Below are 18,749 nucleotides of genomic sequence, written 5' to 3'. Positions count from 1 at the left end.
AATCCCAAGGGGGTTCACCATTGCTATTCATTCCTTCTAGATTATCAAGATACTACCAACAATCAGGCAGAGTATGAAGCACTGATAATTAGTCTGGAGATCTTAATAGAGTTGGGGGCAATTGAAGTGGAGGTGTTTGGTGATTCAGAGTTGGTGATCAATCAGCTAAATGGGGAATACAAGTGCAAACACATCACCATGGCTGGTTATTACTAGCCACTCAATTGTTGAGTTATTGGGGTACTGAAATATCAGTAAGCTATATTCCCAGAGAGTCAAATGCATTGGCGTAGTTTACATCTAGGCTGGTGGCGCAGTTGGCTTATGGAGCACAGATCAGTAAGATCTCCAGACCAGATCTTTAGTCATCACATCTAGACTGATGGCTTATGGAGCACATATCAGATCTTTAGTCATCACATCTAGGCTGATGGCGCAGTTGGCTTATGGAGCACAGATCCAAGAAAGTGGATTCGAGGTAGAGGTGGAAGTGCAAAGGAGAAATCTCCCTTCTATTTTTGAGAGAGGATTCAGCCTAGATGTGATGACTAAAGAGCCAGAGATAGAAGATTAGAGATCACCTATTACTCAATACTTGAAAAATCCTTCTTTCCCCACAAGTAAGAAGAATAAACAGCAAGTAACTAAGTATGTCATGTGGGAGGAAAATCTGTTAAGAAAAACTTCAGATGGGCTATTATTAAAGTGCATAGGCCAAGAAGAATCAATAAGAGTGATGGTCGAAGTACATGAAGGAATCTGTGGAGCACATCAAGTTGGAACTAAGATGAGGTGGTTTTAAGAAGATATGACTACTTTTGGCCCTAGATGGAGAAGGATTGCAAGGCCTACACCCGAGGGTGTGAAGAATGTCAAAGGCATGGACTTCTCCAACATGTGCCATCAGTACTGTTAAACCCTATGGTCAAGCATTGGCCCTTTAGAGGAAGGGCCATGGACTTCATCAAGCAAATTTACCCATCTTCTAGTAAAGGGCACACATTTATAATTGTGGCAACATATTACTTTACCAAGTGGGTGGAAGCTTCAGCTGTGAAAACTATCACTTCAACTGTTGTCAAAAAGTTCATTGAAACTAAGATCTTACACAAGTATGAGGTGCTCGAGACAATTGTTACAGACAGTGGACCATCTTTTATTTCAAAAAAAGTAGAGGAATTTACAAGTAAGTTCAAGATTAAGATGATCCAATCTAGTCCTTACTACCCCTAATCAAATGGTCAAGCAGAGGCCAGCAACAAGATCTTGGTGAACATTATTAAAAGAATGGTGGTAGGTAGTCCAGAGAAATGGGATGAGAAGTTGGGAGACACTTTGTGGGCTTACAGAACCTCCAAGAGAGCAGGAACTGGAACTACTCCTTATGCCCTCACCTTCGGACAAGATGTTGTGCTTCCTATAAAGATCAATGTAAGTTTGGTTAGACTTCAAAACCAGTATGGTTTACACAGTGAAGAATACATCTAAGCTATGCACCAAGGAGTTGAAGATCTGGATGTAGTCCGAATTGAAACTTTAAACAAGATTTAAGAAGGGAAGAGAGCTGTTGCCTGAGCATACGACAAGAAGGTAAAGTTAAAAGCCTTTAAATAGGGGGAATTAGTGTGGAAAGCAATTTTGCCCTTGAAAGCTTAAGTTAGAGGCTTTGGGAAGTGGAGTCCCACTTGGGAAGGCCCCTTCACTATCAACCAAACACTGGATAAAGGAGGATATTACTTGGCAGATTTAGAAGGGAACTTGCAAAGGCATCCAATCAATGCTAAGTTTTTGAAGAAATATCATCCAACTTTATGAGATGCAAGAGATTGTTATATTGAGGAGATTTAAGCAAATTGAGAAAAGTTAAAGTTAGTTTACTATAGTTAAAAATTTGAAGGACAATAAGACAAGTAGAGGTGAAGAAGAGATTCATTTCATTTCGTACGAAGATAACAAGGATCCTAGTCTAATAACTTTGCATCTTCGGCCAAGGCAGCTATCCTAGAATAATAAGTTTGCATAATGGTGAAGATTCTGCCTGGCTCTCCTAGGTACATATTGCTATTGGCAAGTTAGGCTTTGGAATCTTCAACTTCTCGGGTAATCTTCTCCATTTCTTCTACCTTCTGAAAAAGATGGTTGGCTAAGGTCATCTTCTTAACCTTTAACGAAGAAAGTTGCTCCTCCAGTCTTTGAATCTTATAATCTACTACTGCAATCCTGTCCTCCATGACTGACCCTTCCCCTACTAGCTACTGGAGTATGGCAGAAGTCTAAGTATGTTTTTCTTGATAACACTTTACTCTATTAGATTCCCACTCCGCCTACTGGTGTTGATCCCTCAGCACCTGAAGGTTCTCAAAGAAACTAAGAAAAGACTATGCTAAAAGTGGAGACATCTCTCCAACACCTTCAGTAGTAGCAGAAGGGGCATCCTTGGTTGGCAATGAAAGAAGGGACTCAGGAATAGGAATGAAGGCGGCAACAGCAGTCTTGGCTTTCTTCTTGGGCCGAGGAATGGGAATCCCTGTGACCCTAGAAGCCAAGGGAAGCATGGGAAGATCTGCCTTTTGCACTAGAGGTGGAGGAGACTGGCCCGAGCCCTCGTCAGGACTCTGTTGCAAACAAAGGGAAGAAAAATTAGAAAAGTAGTCTGCAATGGAAGAAAAGAAAGCTAGAAAGGGAAGTTGGTATACCTGAATTGAACCTAAAGCCTTGGAAGGAGGTGGAGGAGGAGTTGTTTCCCTTAGTTGTTGAGAAGTGTAAATTGGGATCTGGTTATGAATTCGAAGAAGAGATGAATGGAAAATCTCAGTGAAGAAAATGGAAATGGATGCTGCTCTCTGTAAGTCACAGAGGAACTTCTGAATTCTCATTAATTTCTATTTGCTACCTCTCTCTCTCACAGATCGTGCAAAGGGAGGGAATATTACCGTTAGAGAGTGTTGGATCCTTCTCTCTCTCTCTTTAAGCTTAGATCACAGCCACTTATCTAACTAATAACAAGGATCAAACTACACATGGCACTCATGGCCTTTACATATCAGAATTTTACACTTGGCATTCTTTGCACAAGTGGATACACCGATTAACATAAAACACTTATTCTAATTCTGTCAGCTCAATACTTGTTGATGCACAAAACCGGATGGTCTTGGAACAACGTAAATCCGACCGTGAATCTGCATAAAATGTAAATGACACAAGAGTTATCGTGGTTCACCCCAAGGTTTGGGCTACGTCCACACTGATTATGTATTTATTTCTCTGTTGAAGAGGGAGAGAGAGAGCTTAGAGCTTAGGGGGTGTGAGGAAGCTTTGAGAGGGATGAGGAGAGGCTTCAGAAATGGCCTCTGATGGTGAGAATGAGCCTCCCCAATTGTGAGGGTGAGGGGTCCTTTTATAGAATAAGGACTCCTCACTTATTACATATTTGCCCCTTCCTTTATCCCATAATTACATTTAAGTCCCCTGAGTATTTGTACGAGATCTAAATACGAGGCCCTAAATATGGTATAAACAGTAGTCCCCCAAGTCTTCAGTCAAGAGAGTCTTTTGGCTGGAGACTTGAAATTCAGTCCATGTGTGGGCCGAAGTAACTAGATGTCGTCTAGAACTAATGCTTGATATGAGGCGGTGCCCAATCTGAAATGATGCTCAACTAGAAGTAGCAACATGTTGCGAGGCCGCTTTGCTTGTAGCTTGTAGCTTGTGTTACCTTGGTTGGCTCGGCTTGTGGCGTTTGAAGGTGAGTGAGTCCCTTTTATAGAATAAGGGCTCTCTCCTCAATACATAAGTGATGGGTTAGAGTTGATGCTCGCAGTGAGACGGTTGCTCAGTAGGCGGCGATGCTCTCTAACGAAGGTGAGGGAGTCCCTTTTATAAAATAAGGGCTCGCTACTCAGTACATGAATAATGGGCTAGAGTCCCCCAAGTATTTTTCATAAGGCCCAGTTGAGGCCCAATATATGGTACATAATGTAGTCCCCCAAGTCTTCGGTCAATAGACGCTGTTGGCTGGAGACTTCAAATTCAATCCATGTATGGGCTGAAATGGCGGTTGTTCGGATGCGGTATTTGTATACCCTGCACTGAAGCTTTGTAGGTGAAGCTTTGCAAGTGAAGCTTTGAAGCTAGAGCTCTGTAAATGAAGTCTTTGAAAGCTAGAGCTTTTGTAAATGAAGCTTTTGAAGCTAGAGCTTTTGTAAATGAAGCTTTTGAAGCTAGAGCTCTGTAAATGAAGTCTTTGAAGCTAGAGCTCTGTAAATGAAGCTTTTAAAGCTAGAGCTTTTGTAAATGAAGCTTTTGAAGCTAGAGCTCTGTAAATGAAGTCTTTGAAGCTAGAGTTCTTGTAAATGAAGCTTTTGAAGCTGATTGACATGAGTGATGCTCATGAATGTTTATATTGATTGACATGAGTGATGCTCATGGATGTTGTCATGAGTGATGCTCATGAATGTTGACATGAATGATGGTCATGAATGTTTATGTATGATTGTCATGAGTGATGCTCATGAATGTTTATGTATGAATGACATGAGTAGTGTTCATGTATAATTTGGAGTACTAGGCGTACTTTTGATCGTCTGGTTGGAGCTATTTTGGCCTTTATGGGGCTTCGCCCTCCACATCACATTCCAGCCCATTTACTTTAGGCTTTGCCGTTTTTTTTTTTTTTTTTTTTTTTTTTTTTTTTTTTTTTTTTTACCCTCTGATGGGGTTTATATATATTACCCTCTGATGGGGTTTATACAGATGTCTCCGAAAGATAATAAATTACATCATCAAAAGTAAATCACATTATTTTGATGGGATGTTTATTCCTCACTTTTAATTTCTTTTTGCTTTCTCTTTTCTGCTTCGCTTTTGCTTTCCCATGTGCTATCGCAGAGCAAAGCTTCCATTTTTTCTTTGTTTTTGCATGTGGGTGGTCGACATCGCGCCCTCCTCCTCATCAGTACCTCCAACACCAACTTAGCATCTTAAATACTTTGGAGAGCCACCAGAGTATTTAGTGGTGGTGGTGGGGTTCTGTCTTCAAGATCCACAGCTCCATCCCCCTTCCTATCAACCCCTTTAATCATTTTCCCATACTTTTTTCAGCCTACACTTTTGGCATCCCAGGCTCACCAAAACCTTCTACAACTGTTCGTCGTTTGGGTCAACGTCATCGTCGCCATCACTTGCGAACTTGCCACCGATTTGACGAGCTTGAAAAGCAAAAGCTTGGGATCCGAAGTGTCGATCTCGTTGTGGATGATGCCGAGGGAGAAGAGCTTGTAGAAGCAGTCGATGGCAGGGTAGACGACCTTGGGGTAAGCTGAATCTACGGCGAGGAGGACGGGGCCGAGGGCGAACTCGGCGTCGGAAAGAAAGATTCCAGAAATGGGTGACTTTGGATCGAAGATAGAGGAGTTGGTGACGGAATCGAGCTTGTCGAGGGCGGATTTGCAGGCGGAGACCAACTGGAGTGCTTGCGCCAGGCGACGTTCTTGATGATTTTATCGAGGTTGACCCCGGCGACGCACGATGTATTCATTCAGTTTCTTCATGCCCTTGAAACCACCTGGAACCGGGGCTTCATTTTGGAAATGAAATTGCATGCGGACCCGACCCGACTAGCGTCCAGGAATATACCGAGTTCCCTCCGTTATGAACTCGCCGGTTTTAGGTGGTGCGTGATCGTCGGAGAAGCATAATACATGCCGGACATTGACACCGTTGGAATCACTGACCAAGAAACCTTTTAGGATTTGGGTGTTCCCACACCCAGTCACCATGGATGTGTGCTCGAGAGTTGCTTCTTCTCTTCGTTGACTTCGACCTCCACCATTGTTGTTTGGTTTCTGATCTTTGGTTGAAGTCAGTGAGTCTTCATCTTTCTCTGCTGCTGCACAAGGCTTGTCAACTTTTTTCCACTGGTGGTGGTGATGCCACTGATACCGCCCCATTATTTCTTATGCACTAAAAAGAAAACTTTGATCTTTATTTTTCCTTTTGTTAAATAATTTTGGTCCGCTCCCTTTTGCAGTTGGCAGACAGGGAATGGTGATAGGATTAATAATAAAAAGGTGATCTTATCTTCACTTTTGCTTTCTACTCATTCTATGTCTACCCACGTTCTATGGCTTTGGAGAGCATCTGACTTTAAGCTTTTAATTGCGATTGCTTTTCTTGCTTTTCCCTAATGACAGCTGCAGAAATGGTAGTGACAAGCCTGGCAATAATAATACCACCACCAGCCACCGAATTATTAGCTTTCCTTTCACCTTCTCCAGTGTTTATTCCTTGCTTTTGCAGTGTTTTTCTGCTGCCCTCTCTCTGTATCTTCACCTGGTAAGAAATCATAATAATAGAAAAATCTTTTGCTTTTCTCTTTTGCTTTCTGCTTTTGTTTTTTTGCTTTCTCTTTTCTGCTTTGTTCCCCATTGTTTTTCTGCTTTTCTCTGCTTTCCCATTGCTTTGATTTTCGCTTTGTTGGTTGTAATTCCACTTGCATGAAACCGTGGGTGGCTGGTTCCCATGGCCGACAGTTGTAGGTTTACAGCATGGGTGAGCAGCACAAGAGGGTAAACTTTGTCAGGAGCCAAAACCTTCTCTATTGTCTCCCATTTTGTTTGCCATTAAGCTCGAGAACTCTGCGAACTCAATGGTCCCATTTCCATCAACGTCAACTTCGCTTATCATGTCCTGAAGCTCCTCCTCCATTGGATTCTAATCCAGAGACCGAATCACTGTCGCCAGTTCATCCATAGTAATGCAACCATTTTCATCCTTTCCTGTGGCTAAGACAACAGGGTCGGCCATGAGCTCTCCGGAAATAAGGCATCTGAACTCTTTAGGAACGCCAGCAGTGCCGCCGCCGCCGTGAAGCTTGAAAGAGAGAGACTTTTTGGACTTCAAGTCTTTCAAAGAAGACAAGGCTCTGATGTTGCAGAGGTCAAGAGAGACTTCCATGCCGGAGTTTCCACACCCAACAAGTACTTTCTTTTCCCTGAAATTTTCACCAGACTTGTACTCACACGCGTGCATATCTTCAGCTCCAAACTCCGACAAGTCGTTGATTTCTGGCACGACACACTCGGCATTTTCGCCGATGGCAACGATGAGCCACCTGCAAATGTACTCAACCTCAGACCGGGTCGACTCGGTTGAGGTAACGGTCTTGACTCTCCAGAAACCGCTTGTCTCATCGTACCCTAGCTGCCTCTTCCGCTGCTCAAAGTCAAGTATCTGCGTCAAAAGGCCTCCATAAAAAGAAAAGTGGCGAGAAGAAGCGATTCTTTAGCGGAAAGTCTCTCCATTTCCTTAGCATAGTCAGCAGTAGCTCTGGGAACGTCCTGCTGAACCATCGCTCGGCATACGGACCGCTGGAAGCGAATTCTCCCGTCTCCGTAGCATTTCCGGCGACACTGCGGTGATCTACCGACGGAAACAGGTGCAGTGGTGGCGGTGGAAGGGAAGGCCGACGACGGCGAAGAAGACGAAGTCGAATAGCACAAGTTTATGGAAGAAAAACGCAGAGAGGTAGCTCTGCACCGACGCCATTAGAAAGAGAAACCCTAGGGGTAGCTGAGAGAGGAGAAGTGTACTGTTTTGAATCGTCGGGAGAGAGGAGAGACAGGTGGGTGGTTGGTTCGATCCTTCAACGGGTAAAACTGAGTCTATGGATCCAAAAGCAAGGATAGTGGTCCCTGAAGGTAGATATGGACTTCAGGCAATTGACGCCTTGGGCCTTGACATGGCGATTGGACAGGAAGGTGTATATTATTTCCATGACATGATTTCTGTTTCTTTATAATGGGTTTTTTGAAATCTGAAATGGGTTCTGCTTAAAATTGAAGAGACATGATTGGAGTGGGAGTGAGGGATCTGGTGGCTCCGTGGGTTTTCTGGGAAAGCTTTGGGTTGTTGGGTTTTTGCAGATTCTGCAGATTCAAGGTGGAGTGTGGTGAGGTCTCACGGTGGTGAGATGAAAAAATGAAAGAGAACCGACATAGCTTTTTGTGTCGTTTCCCACAGACGGCGCCAAATGTTGATGCACAAAACCGGATGGTCTTGGAACAACGTAAATCCGACCGTGAATCTGCATAAAATGTAAATGACACAAGAGTTATCGTGGTTCACCCCAAGGTTTGGGCTACGTCCACACTGATTATGTATTTATTTCTCTGTTGAAGAGGGAGAGAGAGAGCTTAGAGCTTAGGGGGTGTGAGGAAGCTTTGAGAGGGATGAGGAGAGGCTTCAGAAATGGCCTCTGATGGTGAGAATGAGCCTCCCCAATTGTGAGGGTGAGGGGTCCTTTTATAGAATAAGGACTCCTCACTTATTACATATTTGCCCCTTCCTTTATCCCATAATTACATTTAAGTCCCCTGAGTATTTGTACGAGATCTAAATACGAGGCCTTAAATATGGTATAAACAATACTTATAATTCAATAATACCTATGATGCCTAAGGTATTGTTGAATTTTGGCTACATATCAAAGACTCATTTTCAAATTCATGCTGCAATTTTGTATTTTAATTATTTACGTATTGATCGAGTACATTTTGGCTCAGGAAAGATACGAGATCATTACAAATTACATGCCCAAAGTTGGCTCTCTTAGACTTGATTTGACTGTTCAGGACTTGCACTGCACAAATAAGATGATTTTTACAAGCTAAGCTGATCAGGAGGCAGTATCTTTTAAACTAAGAACAACTTCTTTGTTCATTTTTTTAGGTTAATCTGGACTTTAGTTTTGAAGCGGACATGATAAAGAAACTTCGCGCTTGCTTTGCAACCTGTGAGAACACTGAACTTGTTTTCGGTGTACATTTTTCTGCTTATATGGTATCTAAACTTTCAACAAATGGAACAGATTGCAACAGCTCTATTTGCATTTTCACCTTTCACTAAAGGAAAGCCTAATAGTTTTCTTGTTAGAGTAAAATTGGCAATCCCTGAACAAAACTCTGTAATGTCTTAGACTAGTGTATGTCAGTTTTGATTAGTTTAGTCTAAGTTTGTCTCTCGTGCTCTTAAGCACAAGAATGTCAAGTGTTTTAGAGACATCTATGAGGTAAGTTCGACATGCATATACATTCATATAGTCTAAATTTATATTAATTTGGATTAATTTTATTAATGTTAAAAGGCCCCCGATACAAGTCAACATAAAAAATAAAATAAAAAAAACCCTAGCATATATGCTATAGGTCCTTGCAGCATGACTTAGGTGTCTTATGCATAATTAACATCTGTTAAAGTCAAATGGTTTTCAGCCTTATCAGGTTACATATTTATCCCATCATCTTTAACTGAATTAGTGATTAGGTGTATCACTTATTTGGTCAACGTGATCTTCAGGTTCGTATGTTAACCTAATTGCTAAATATATGTATATATATATATATATATATATATATATATATATATATATATATATATATAGGGGTCTAGGTTCGTAAGTGTTTGATGCCGCATAAATATAACCAGGTCAGTATTAGAGCATTTCGGTGGCTGCCGCATAACACAGAAGAATAGAGCAGCATCACAGTAGGGCTTCATTTTTCATCTTTGTTTTTGACATTTTGCTGGTGCTGTCATATGCATGATTTATGGGTTTTGAATTGTTGTTGTACAACAAACCTCATGCATTAAAAGGTTTTCTGCTTTTCTGTTGCTGCATGTTTTTGGAGTCTAATACACACACACACACACAAACACACACACACACACACACACACACACACACACACACACACACACACATATATATATATATATATATATATATATATTTATGCTTTGCATTTATTGCAACAAAAATTGCATGTAAAGCTACATTTGCATTTTTGGCCTCGTTAGATAGGATGAGTTAGGATTGGCTTAGGTACTGTCCTAGTCCCTTGTTTGGTGCGATTAATGGACTAGGTTTAATGGGATTAGATGGGACTCGCATTCGCTAAGGGCTTCACTACTAATACCGTGCAAAAGGTTGGGATTAGCAGTCCCATTTCATCTTCCCATTGTTTTCGCCCATATCAGTGAGAACCCTATCTATTATGAACATCCACTCTAAGCATTGCAAGATCTTGAGTGCCTCATCGTCTTCATCGTTTTTTAGCTTCTGCTGCAGAAGCGATTTCATGGCCTCAATGGCTTCTAAAATTGAACCCAGGAAGTCGGAAAAAGGCGATGAGGATTGGTTTTTCTCATCATCTGTGACTTGGGCTGTTGTGGTAGTTAACTGGGAGAAGGGTGTAGTGGTGGTGGGGGGAGGAGGAGGTTGTGATTTTGAGGGATTCGAGGGAATCGATTTGGGTTTCAAATGGGATCCAACTTTTGCTTTTGTCTTTATCTTATGCGTTTTTTCTTCTAGATCGATTCAGTTTGGAATTCAAACAGGATGGGAGGGATTTGTTTGTCATGCGTTATGGAGCTATCTAGCTTCTAGAGTTGGACAGAGAAAATAGGAAAAAAAATAGGGAGGGGAGGAAGAGATGAAGAAGACTCTAGAAACCAAAAATAAAATGATAAAACTAATAATTAAGTATTAAAAAGATATAAATGAAATAATATAATTTTTTAGAGTTGATTAATTATCTTGCCTTCTAATCCTATTTTGCACCAAATGCTTCACTAAATCAATTTAGCTTAGTCTAGTCTAAGCCAGTTTAGCTTAGTCTATAAAGCTAAGTCTAGTCCGAAATAGTCCGGTGCAACAAACATACCCTAAGAGTTTTTAATGTGATTTGTCATCAGTGACTTTTCATTTGAGAAAAATTGTTTTGTGTTTTGCAAAAGAAAAGGCTGCTGTGGTTGCGTTGTGTTTGAGTCACATATGTATATATGCATTGAAGATCTTGTTGGAAAAAGTTATGGATAAATTGCTATATATTTTATTATAAATTATTAAATAATACACAATAAAATCTCTACAAATGCAAGAAGAACAAGGAATAGAAGAACCTTAAGAGATCGAGGCTAGAATTTGATTCTATAGCCTTAAGACAAGATTGCCCCCCAGTGGTGCCTCAAGGTTTGCGTTGGCAAATGTCTCCCAGGATACAACGATCTTTCTCTTTGCAGAAGTAGCACTCCAATCCACAAAGAACAGCGAACCAAAAGTGTTTAAAACTCTCTCTTTGTTGAACACTAAACTACTTTAATTTCTATATGATTTCTGAATGCAAAGTATATCTAAAATGCTTGACTTGGTAGTATATTTATAGGCATTGACATGCCCCATTTTCAAAGATTGCGTCTGCTTTCCAAAAGACAAAGGATGTGTCTGCTTTTCCAAAACTAAAGGTTCCGTCTGCTACCAAGGCACAAAGGATGCATCCCTTTGTTCAACATTGCGTCTGCAACACAAAGGCTGTGTCTGACAAAGATGCAACCTTTTTTCAAAGTTGCATCTGTTTCCAAAAAGCACAATGGCTGTGACCTTTCAAACATACATAACCCTTGAAAACTGCCGGTCAAACCCATCCATGACAACTTTAATTTTCATTCACTTTAATATTTAATATTTTAAAATTAATAATACTAATATTTAAATATTAAATTTCTAACAATCCCCACATGAATGGAAATTAACAAAATTTAATGCAAATGACGATGCAAGCACTTAGAGAGAGTTTAATTGGACAAATACTATATGAGGAGAGGTAGCTTTTGGCTTTGAACCTTCCTTAGTGAAATATTATCGGATTTACTAGCTAATCAGTGAACGCGATGTCTTGAACTGCTCAGCCGTTGATGTAAACCAAGACAATAATATTCACACGGTATTCCTCCGAACACATATGGTTCTACGGTTGTGTTCATTTTGGCCCTGAACAATTCCCGGTAATCCTGAGTGCTTTAGAGAATTTAGCCTTGTAATTCTCATAGAAACGGCCACTTTTCACACTCATGTAGGTGATATCCCATTAAGAGTATCCTGCACAATACTCCACTTGTTATTTCCAAGTATAGGAATCATTAAAAGCAAAGCTTATCCTAAACACGCTGCAGATAGCACTGTTTCATCATAGGACATGGGTAGGAGATTATCTCCATCCACAATTCGGTTGTCCCTTTGAACCTAGATCTTGGGATCTCCAATCAGCTAGGTTGGGTTGCCATTATGGCGATTCTTAAGACATAGGCTTTAAACCCATTCCCCTCGATGATTTATAAACTTGCTCTTTAGTCAAACCTTTAGTAAACGGATCCGCTATATTTTCTTTTGACCTTATGTAATCAATGGTAATTATACCACTTGAGAGAAGTTGCCTAACGGTATTATGCCTACGACATATGTGTGGAGACTTACCGTTATACATATGATTTTGTGTCTTTCCAATCGCTGATTGGCTATCACAATGTATACATATGGCGGGTATCGGCTTCGGCCATTTGGGAATATCCTCTAAGAAATTACGAAGCCATTCAGCTTCTTCCCCTGCTTTGTCTAAAGCAATGAACTCAGATTCCATAGTAGATCTAGCTATACATGTTTGTTTAGAAGATTTCCATGAGATGGCTCTGCCTCCCAGAGTAAACACATATCCACTCGTGGACTTCGAGTTTTGTGTATCAGATATCTAGTTAGCATCACAATAGCCTTCAAGTACTGCTGGATATCTTGTGAAGTGCAATCTATAGTTCTGCGTAAATTTCAAATAACCAAGAACCCTTGCAATTGCCTTCCAATGATCATTTCCAGGATTACTTGTGTATCTACTCAATCTGTTAACTGAATATGCAATGTCTAGACGTGTACAATTTGTAATGTACATTAGACTACCAATTATTCGTGCATATTCACTTTGAGATATACATTGACCAATATTCTTTGATAAATGCAAATTGACATCATATGGTGTTTTTGCAGGACTACTTGCATAATTATTAAATTTTGTAAGTATTTTCTCAATATAATGTGATTGAGATAAAATTAGTCATTCAGACGTTCTAGAAATCTTGATTCCTAGTATAACATCTGCAACTCCCATATCTTTCATATCAAACTTACTAGCCAACATTCTTTTGGTAGATTTAATAATCTCATGATTACTACCAATAATTAGCATATCATCGACATATAGACACATAATGACATATCCCTCTTCTATGGTTTTAGTGTAAACACATTTGTCACACTCATTTATTTTAAATCCATTTGACAACATTGCAGTGTCAAACTTATGGTGCCATTGCTTAGGTGCTTGTTTTAAACCATAAAGTGATTTAACAAGTCTACATACCTTTCTCTCTTGGCCATGCACTATGAAACCTTCAGGTTGTTCCATATAAATTTCCTTGTCCAAATCACCATTTAGAAAAGCAGTCCTGACATCCATTTGATGAATCTCAAGATTATGAATTGCTGCAATAGCAATCAACATACGGATGGATGTTATCCTCATGACTGGTGAATATGTATCAAAATAATCTAAGCCTTCTCTTTGCTTATAACCTTTGGCGACAAGTCTTGCCTTGTACTTGTCAATAGATCCATCTGCTTTCATTTTCCTTTTGAAAATCCATTTATAAAAAGGTTTATTTCCAGGAGGAAGATCCACCAATTCCCATGTATGATTTTGCATGATGGATTCAATTTCAGCATTAATAGCCTCTTTCCAAAATGGAGCTACTGGAGAGGATATAGCTTCCTTATACGTTTGAGGCTCATTTTCTAATACATAAGTAAGAAAATCAGGTCCAATAGACGTTGATGTCTTAGCCCTCTTACTACGTCTTGGTTCAATATCTTGTACATGTTCTCGGTCTATAGAATTATCATTACTTTCTTTATGACTGCTATTAAAGTCATCATAAATTCTTTTCAAAGAACTTTGTTCTTTTGCAATTTTCCATGGAAATACGTTTTCAAAGAATGTAGCATTCCTTAATTCAAATATTGTATTAACATGTACTTCGGGATTATCCAATTTATGTACAAGAAATCGATATGCACCACTATTTATGGCATAACCAATGAAAACACAATCAATGGTTTTAGGTCCTATTTTAATCTTCTTAGGATCAGGGACCATTGCCTTAGCTAAACACCCCCAAACTTTGAGAAATTTATAAGAAGGTTTTCTGCCTTTCCATAATTCATAAGGTGTTTTATCTAACTTCTTGTGAAGTAATTTGTTGAGAATGTGGTTTGCAGTAAGCAATGCTTCTCCCCACAAATTCTGAGCTGCCCCAGAACTTATCAACATAGCATTCATCATTTCTTTCAATGTACGATTTTTGCGTTCAGTAACTCCATTTTGTTGAGTTGAATAAGGAGCAGTAGTTTGGTGAATAATCTCATGCTGAGTACAAAATTCAAAAAAGGGTGCAACATATTCACCTCCCCTATCGCTTCTTATAACCTTTATCTTTTTACTAAGATGATTCTCAACTTCATTCTTATAATTTGTCAACGCTTCTAAGGCTTCATCTTTGCTTCTTAGCAAATACACATAGCAGTACCTTGTGCAATCGTCTATGAAAGTAATAAAATATTTCTTGCCTTCTCTAGTTTGCACAAACTTTAGATCACAGATATCACTATGAATTAATTCGAGAGGTTCCGTCCTTCTTTCAACAGAGTGAAAAGGTGCTTTAGTTGACTTTGCTTCCACACAAGTTTCACATTTATGACTTATATCAATATGAAACTTAGGTAATAGATCCATGTTAATTAGCCTACGGATAGTATCATAATTTACATGTCCTAACCTCCCATGCCATATATTTGGCGATTCCACAATATAAGCTGAAGAATTAACTTTATTGATAATTTTGGGTACAACAGTCATTACATTTATTTTGAAAAGACCATCACTGAGATATCCTTTCCCAACATACATTCCACTCTTAGTTAGTACAAACTTATCAGACTCAAAAACCAAACGGAAACCATTTTTGCTCAACAATGGTCCGGAGACAAGTTCTTTCTGATAACAGGCACATGAAACACATCGTTAAGAGTAAGTTCATTTCCAGAAGTCATCTTTAGAATTATCTTTCCTAGGCCTCGAACCTTGGATGTAGAAGAATTCCCCATGAATAGTTGCTCTCCATGAGTAACTTCTTGATAGGTGGTAAACATTTTTCTACCAGAGCAAATGTGGCGAGTAGCCCCAGTGTCAACCCACCATTCCTTAGTGTTTCCCACCATATTGACTTCAGATACCACGGCCGCAAGATTTATGTCAAATATCTCTTGGGACAACCTCTCTTCCTCGGTTATGTGTACCTCATTATTCTTCATTTTTGAATTGTCTTGGCCTTTGCAGTTTCGACATTCGCTAGCACGGTGTCCTGTCTTGTTGCAAACAAAGCACTTGCCTTTGAACTTCTTAGAATTCCCTTGGCTTGAACTTTCACCAGAATGCTTCCTCTTTTTGTTATTCTTTGACCCACCCTCCACAATGTGTGCCTTGGCTTGCATAAGTTGACTGTTATACTTCTTTTTAGAGCAACGATTATCCTCCTCAATCCTTAATCTTACGATTAAATCCTCAAGTCCCATCTCTTTGCGCTTATGCTTGAGATAATTTTTGAAATCTTTCCAAGTAGGAGGTAATTTTTCAATTATTGCAGCCACTTGAAAGGTCTCACTTAGCGACATCCCTTCAGCATGTATTTCATGAAGAATAAGTTGTAGCTCTTGGACTTGATTGATAACCTTCTTGGAATCTGTCATCTTGTGGTCAAGAAATCGACCGACCACGAATTTCTTCCTGCCAACATCTTCAGTTTTATATTTCTTGTCAAGAGAGTTCCATAAGGCTTTTGCATTTTTAATTGGACTATACACATTGTATAGTGCATTATCTAATGCATTGAGGATGTAATTCTTGCAAAGAAAATCAGAATGGTTCCATGCATCTACTGCAGCCACTTCTTCTGCGGTAGTTCCAGACACAGGCGCATCTTCAGTCAGAAACTTTGCCAAGTTCAGAGTGGTGAGGTAAAATAACATTTTCTGTTGCCACCTCTTGAAGTTTGTCCCATTGAACTTCTTAGGCTTCTCACCATGATTGGTGGAAGTTGGGATCACCACGGGCACAACACTCGCAATTGACGTGCTGCCCAATTTACTAGAATTACTAGCATCATCTATTTTCCCTTAAGAGAGAAAGATAACACAGATAAATATATTGTAATTAAAGCAACAAAGTATTATGAAACAAACAGACTTTAGTTTCTTAACACTGTAACCCACAAGATTATTTAATTAAACTTGGCTAATAAAATATAACAATTTAACAAAACTGGAAGATATTGTTTGAAAAAATAAGATTTATTTGCTATATCTAAAATTGGTTTGTCAAACAAACAAACAACTAAGTAATTAATCATATTAATTTATGAGCATGCATCGAAATTACTATCATAATCATGAATCATGCTTCATATATAAAATGCAAATACTAATCAGTACTATAATGCAAATGTACTGCCTCACAATATATATCTTCGAATAATCAATTAATATATAGGCAGCACTATTGTAATCAATATGCATAACAATATTGGACGCAAGAAAGAACATACAAAATTCAATTCTTGTCTTAAGTTGTTGGGAAAAGTTATGGAAAAATTGCTATATATTTTATTATAAATTATTAAATAATACACAATAAAATCTCTACAAATGCAAGAAGAACAAGGAATAGAAGAACCTTAAGAGATCGAGGCTAGAATTTGATTCTATAGCCTTAAAACAAGATTGCCCCTCAGTGGTGCCTCAAGGTTTGCGTTGGCAAATGTCTCCCAGGATACAACGATCTTTTTCTTTGCAGAAGTAGCACTCCAATCCACAAAGAACAGCGAACCAAAAGTGTTTAAAACTCTCTCTTTGTTGAACACTAAACTACTTTAATTTCTATATGATTTCTGAATGCAAAGTATATCTAAAATGCTTGACTTGGTAGTATATTTATAGGCATTGACATGCCCCATTTTCAAAGATTGTGTCTGCTTTCCAAAAGACAAAGGATGTGTCTGCTTTTCCAAAACTAAAGGTTCCGTCTGCTTCCAAGGCACAAAGGATGCATCCCTTTGTTCAACATTACGTCTGCAACACAAAGACTGTGTCTGACAAAGTTGCAACCTTTTTCAAAGTTGCATCTGTTTCCAAAAAGCACAATGGCTGTGACCTTTCAAACATACATAACCCTTGAAAACTGCCGGTCAAACCCATCCATGACAATTTTAATTTTCATTCACTTTAATATTTAATATTTTAAAATTAATAATACTAATATTTAAATATTAATTTTCTAACAGATCTTAGAGTAGCCGCATGCATCAGATATAGATTTTGCACTTCACTGTTGCCGGAAGCTTTTAGAGTCAAGTACGCATACATATATTTGCTGGCAATATTGATGTACCGAGAGCAGCATGTGTTTTTGAACGAAAAATCATATTTTCTTGATCTTTCAATCGTAACAACTATGAAAATGTTTATTGTGATTCTCATAGTTGATTTATCATTTTAAATCATACACTTCATACATATATTATGCATGATCGCGTTAGTATCTTGCAAAGTTCGAGGAGATTATGATTGACAGCTGCGTTAGTATCGTGTCACTTCCACTCGAAGGCTGAAGAGAGATTGAGTTGCAAAACCCAGAGACAAAACTTCCTACTAGTATGTTTGCTTAGTTTATGAGTTTTGTAAGTCTTTCTGTACTCATTTCTCTTAGTGTTTATCCTGACTTGGGAGCCTGATAATTTTTCTAGTGGTGGTTTTGCCTCGTTAAATCCTACATTATGTGTGCACATTTTATTTATCATTTTAACTACATATGAGTATGATGATGATTTGATATGTATTGTCGATGTGAAAACTACATTGAAAATTGAATTGAATTTTTAAATTCGAACCTATTCACCTCATCTAAGTTGAACTAGTACCCATCCTATAACTTTCATTTCTTAGCATGAGAAGGTTTCTTTGATTCTGTTTTTCCTGTCTTATGCAATTGGAGATGCATGTCATTTCGGCACAATTTTCTCTTCTTCATGGCATCTCTATGTTTATTGGTTGATACATGGCGTCTGTATTGAATGTGCAACTTTTTCGAACAGTCAAATTTGGACCGATACTGACAAGGATCGTACTGGCATGATTCCCTTTGGTTTTTGAGGAATCCTTTGGGTAAGATAGTTTTTGTTTTTAATAGGTGTACAAACCTTTAAATGCATTTCGTTGGTGTTATTTTTATTTTCTCCTCTTAATTTTTTTTTTTTTTGTACGCAGGTTCGAGCATGTTGAATATGCTCTCGATATCCCCATGTACTTTCTTTATCGGAACAAGAGGCATTTTGACTGTACTGGGATTGTTGGAGTTTTTAGATCGACGGGTCCGGGATCCTAATCTAACGACACTGATACTGTTCCCAACTTGATATAGTTACTACATGTCCAATCTATTAGGTGTAGAGTTTTATTACAAAATATCTCTGTATTAGTTAGAGTAAGGTAATCCTATTTAAAGTCGTTACTTTTTCTTTGAATCCACTGATATGAGATAGCTAACACGCCCCCTCACGTGTAACCTCACGTGGTTCACATGTGAAGATCCACACATCGGCAATTGAAAGTCAGAGGTCTGCTCTAATGGAGTCCAGACTTGTTTTCAATCCTTCCAGGAGGTGCTTCTTAAGAACTCATAGGTCGACTCTATGTTAAGAGTCCAGACTTGTTTCCAAGCCCACACTTCCTGGTGACAAGCCTTTGGTTGCACAGG

At 39.0% G+C, this 18,749-nt stretch overlaps 1 protein-coding gene and 1 pseudogene across 1 annotated transcript; one reads left to right on the top strand and one right to left on the bottom strand.

Moving 5' to 3' along the window:
* Positions 1-6,714: 6,714 nt before the first annotated feature.
* On the bottom strand, positions 6,715-7,401 carry LOC126625504 (probable indole-3-pyruvate monooxygenase YUCCA8). The gene is made up of 2 exons (XM_050294580.1): positions 7,369-7,401; positions 6,715-7,233 (listed from the first exon to the last, which is right to left on the bottom strand). The coding sequence occupies exons 1-2, from the start codon at positions 7,399-7,401 to the stop codon at positions 6,715-6,717; spliced, it is 552 nt and encodes a 183-aa protein (XP_050150537.1).
* A 265-nt stretch (positions 7,402-7,666) lies between these two features.
* LOC126625503 (glutamate--cysteine ligase, chloroplastic-like) lies at positions 7,667-18,377 on the top strand (annotated as a pseudogene).
* Positions 18,378-18,749: the final 372 nt, after the last annotated feature.

Source organism: Malus sylvestris, chromosome 6 (assembly GCF_916048215.2).
Source record: "Malus sylvestris chromosome 6, drMalSylv7.2, whole genome shotgun sequence".
Classification (NCBI taxonomy): Eukaryota; Viridiplantae; Streptophyta; class Magnoliopsida; order Rosales; family Rosaceae; genus Malus; species Malus sylvestris.
Note: the sequence above shows the minus strand (reverse complement) of the source record. Positions and strands in the feature narration are given on the sequence as shown.

Bases quoted from the DNA above. Each gene is read 5' to 3' on its own strand.
- LOC126625504 (XM_050294580.1), bottom strand. From the start codon at position 7,401: ATGCTACGGAGACGGGAGAATTCGCTTCCAGCG. The intron at 7,234-7,368 runs GTCCGTATGCCG...CTTTTGACGCAG, and splicing joins GGGAGAATTCGCTTCCAGCG to ATACTTGACTTTGAGCAGCG.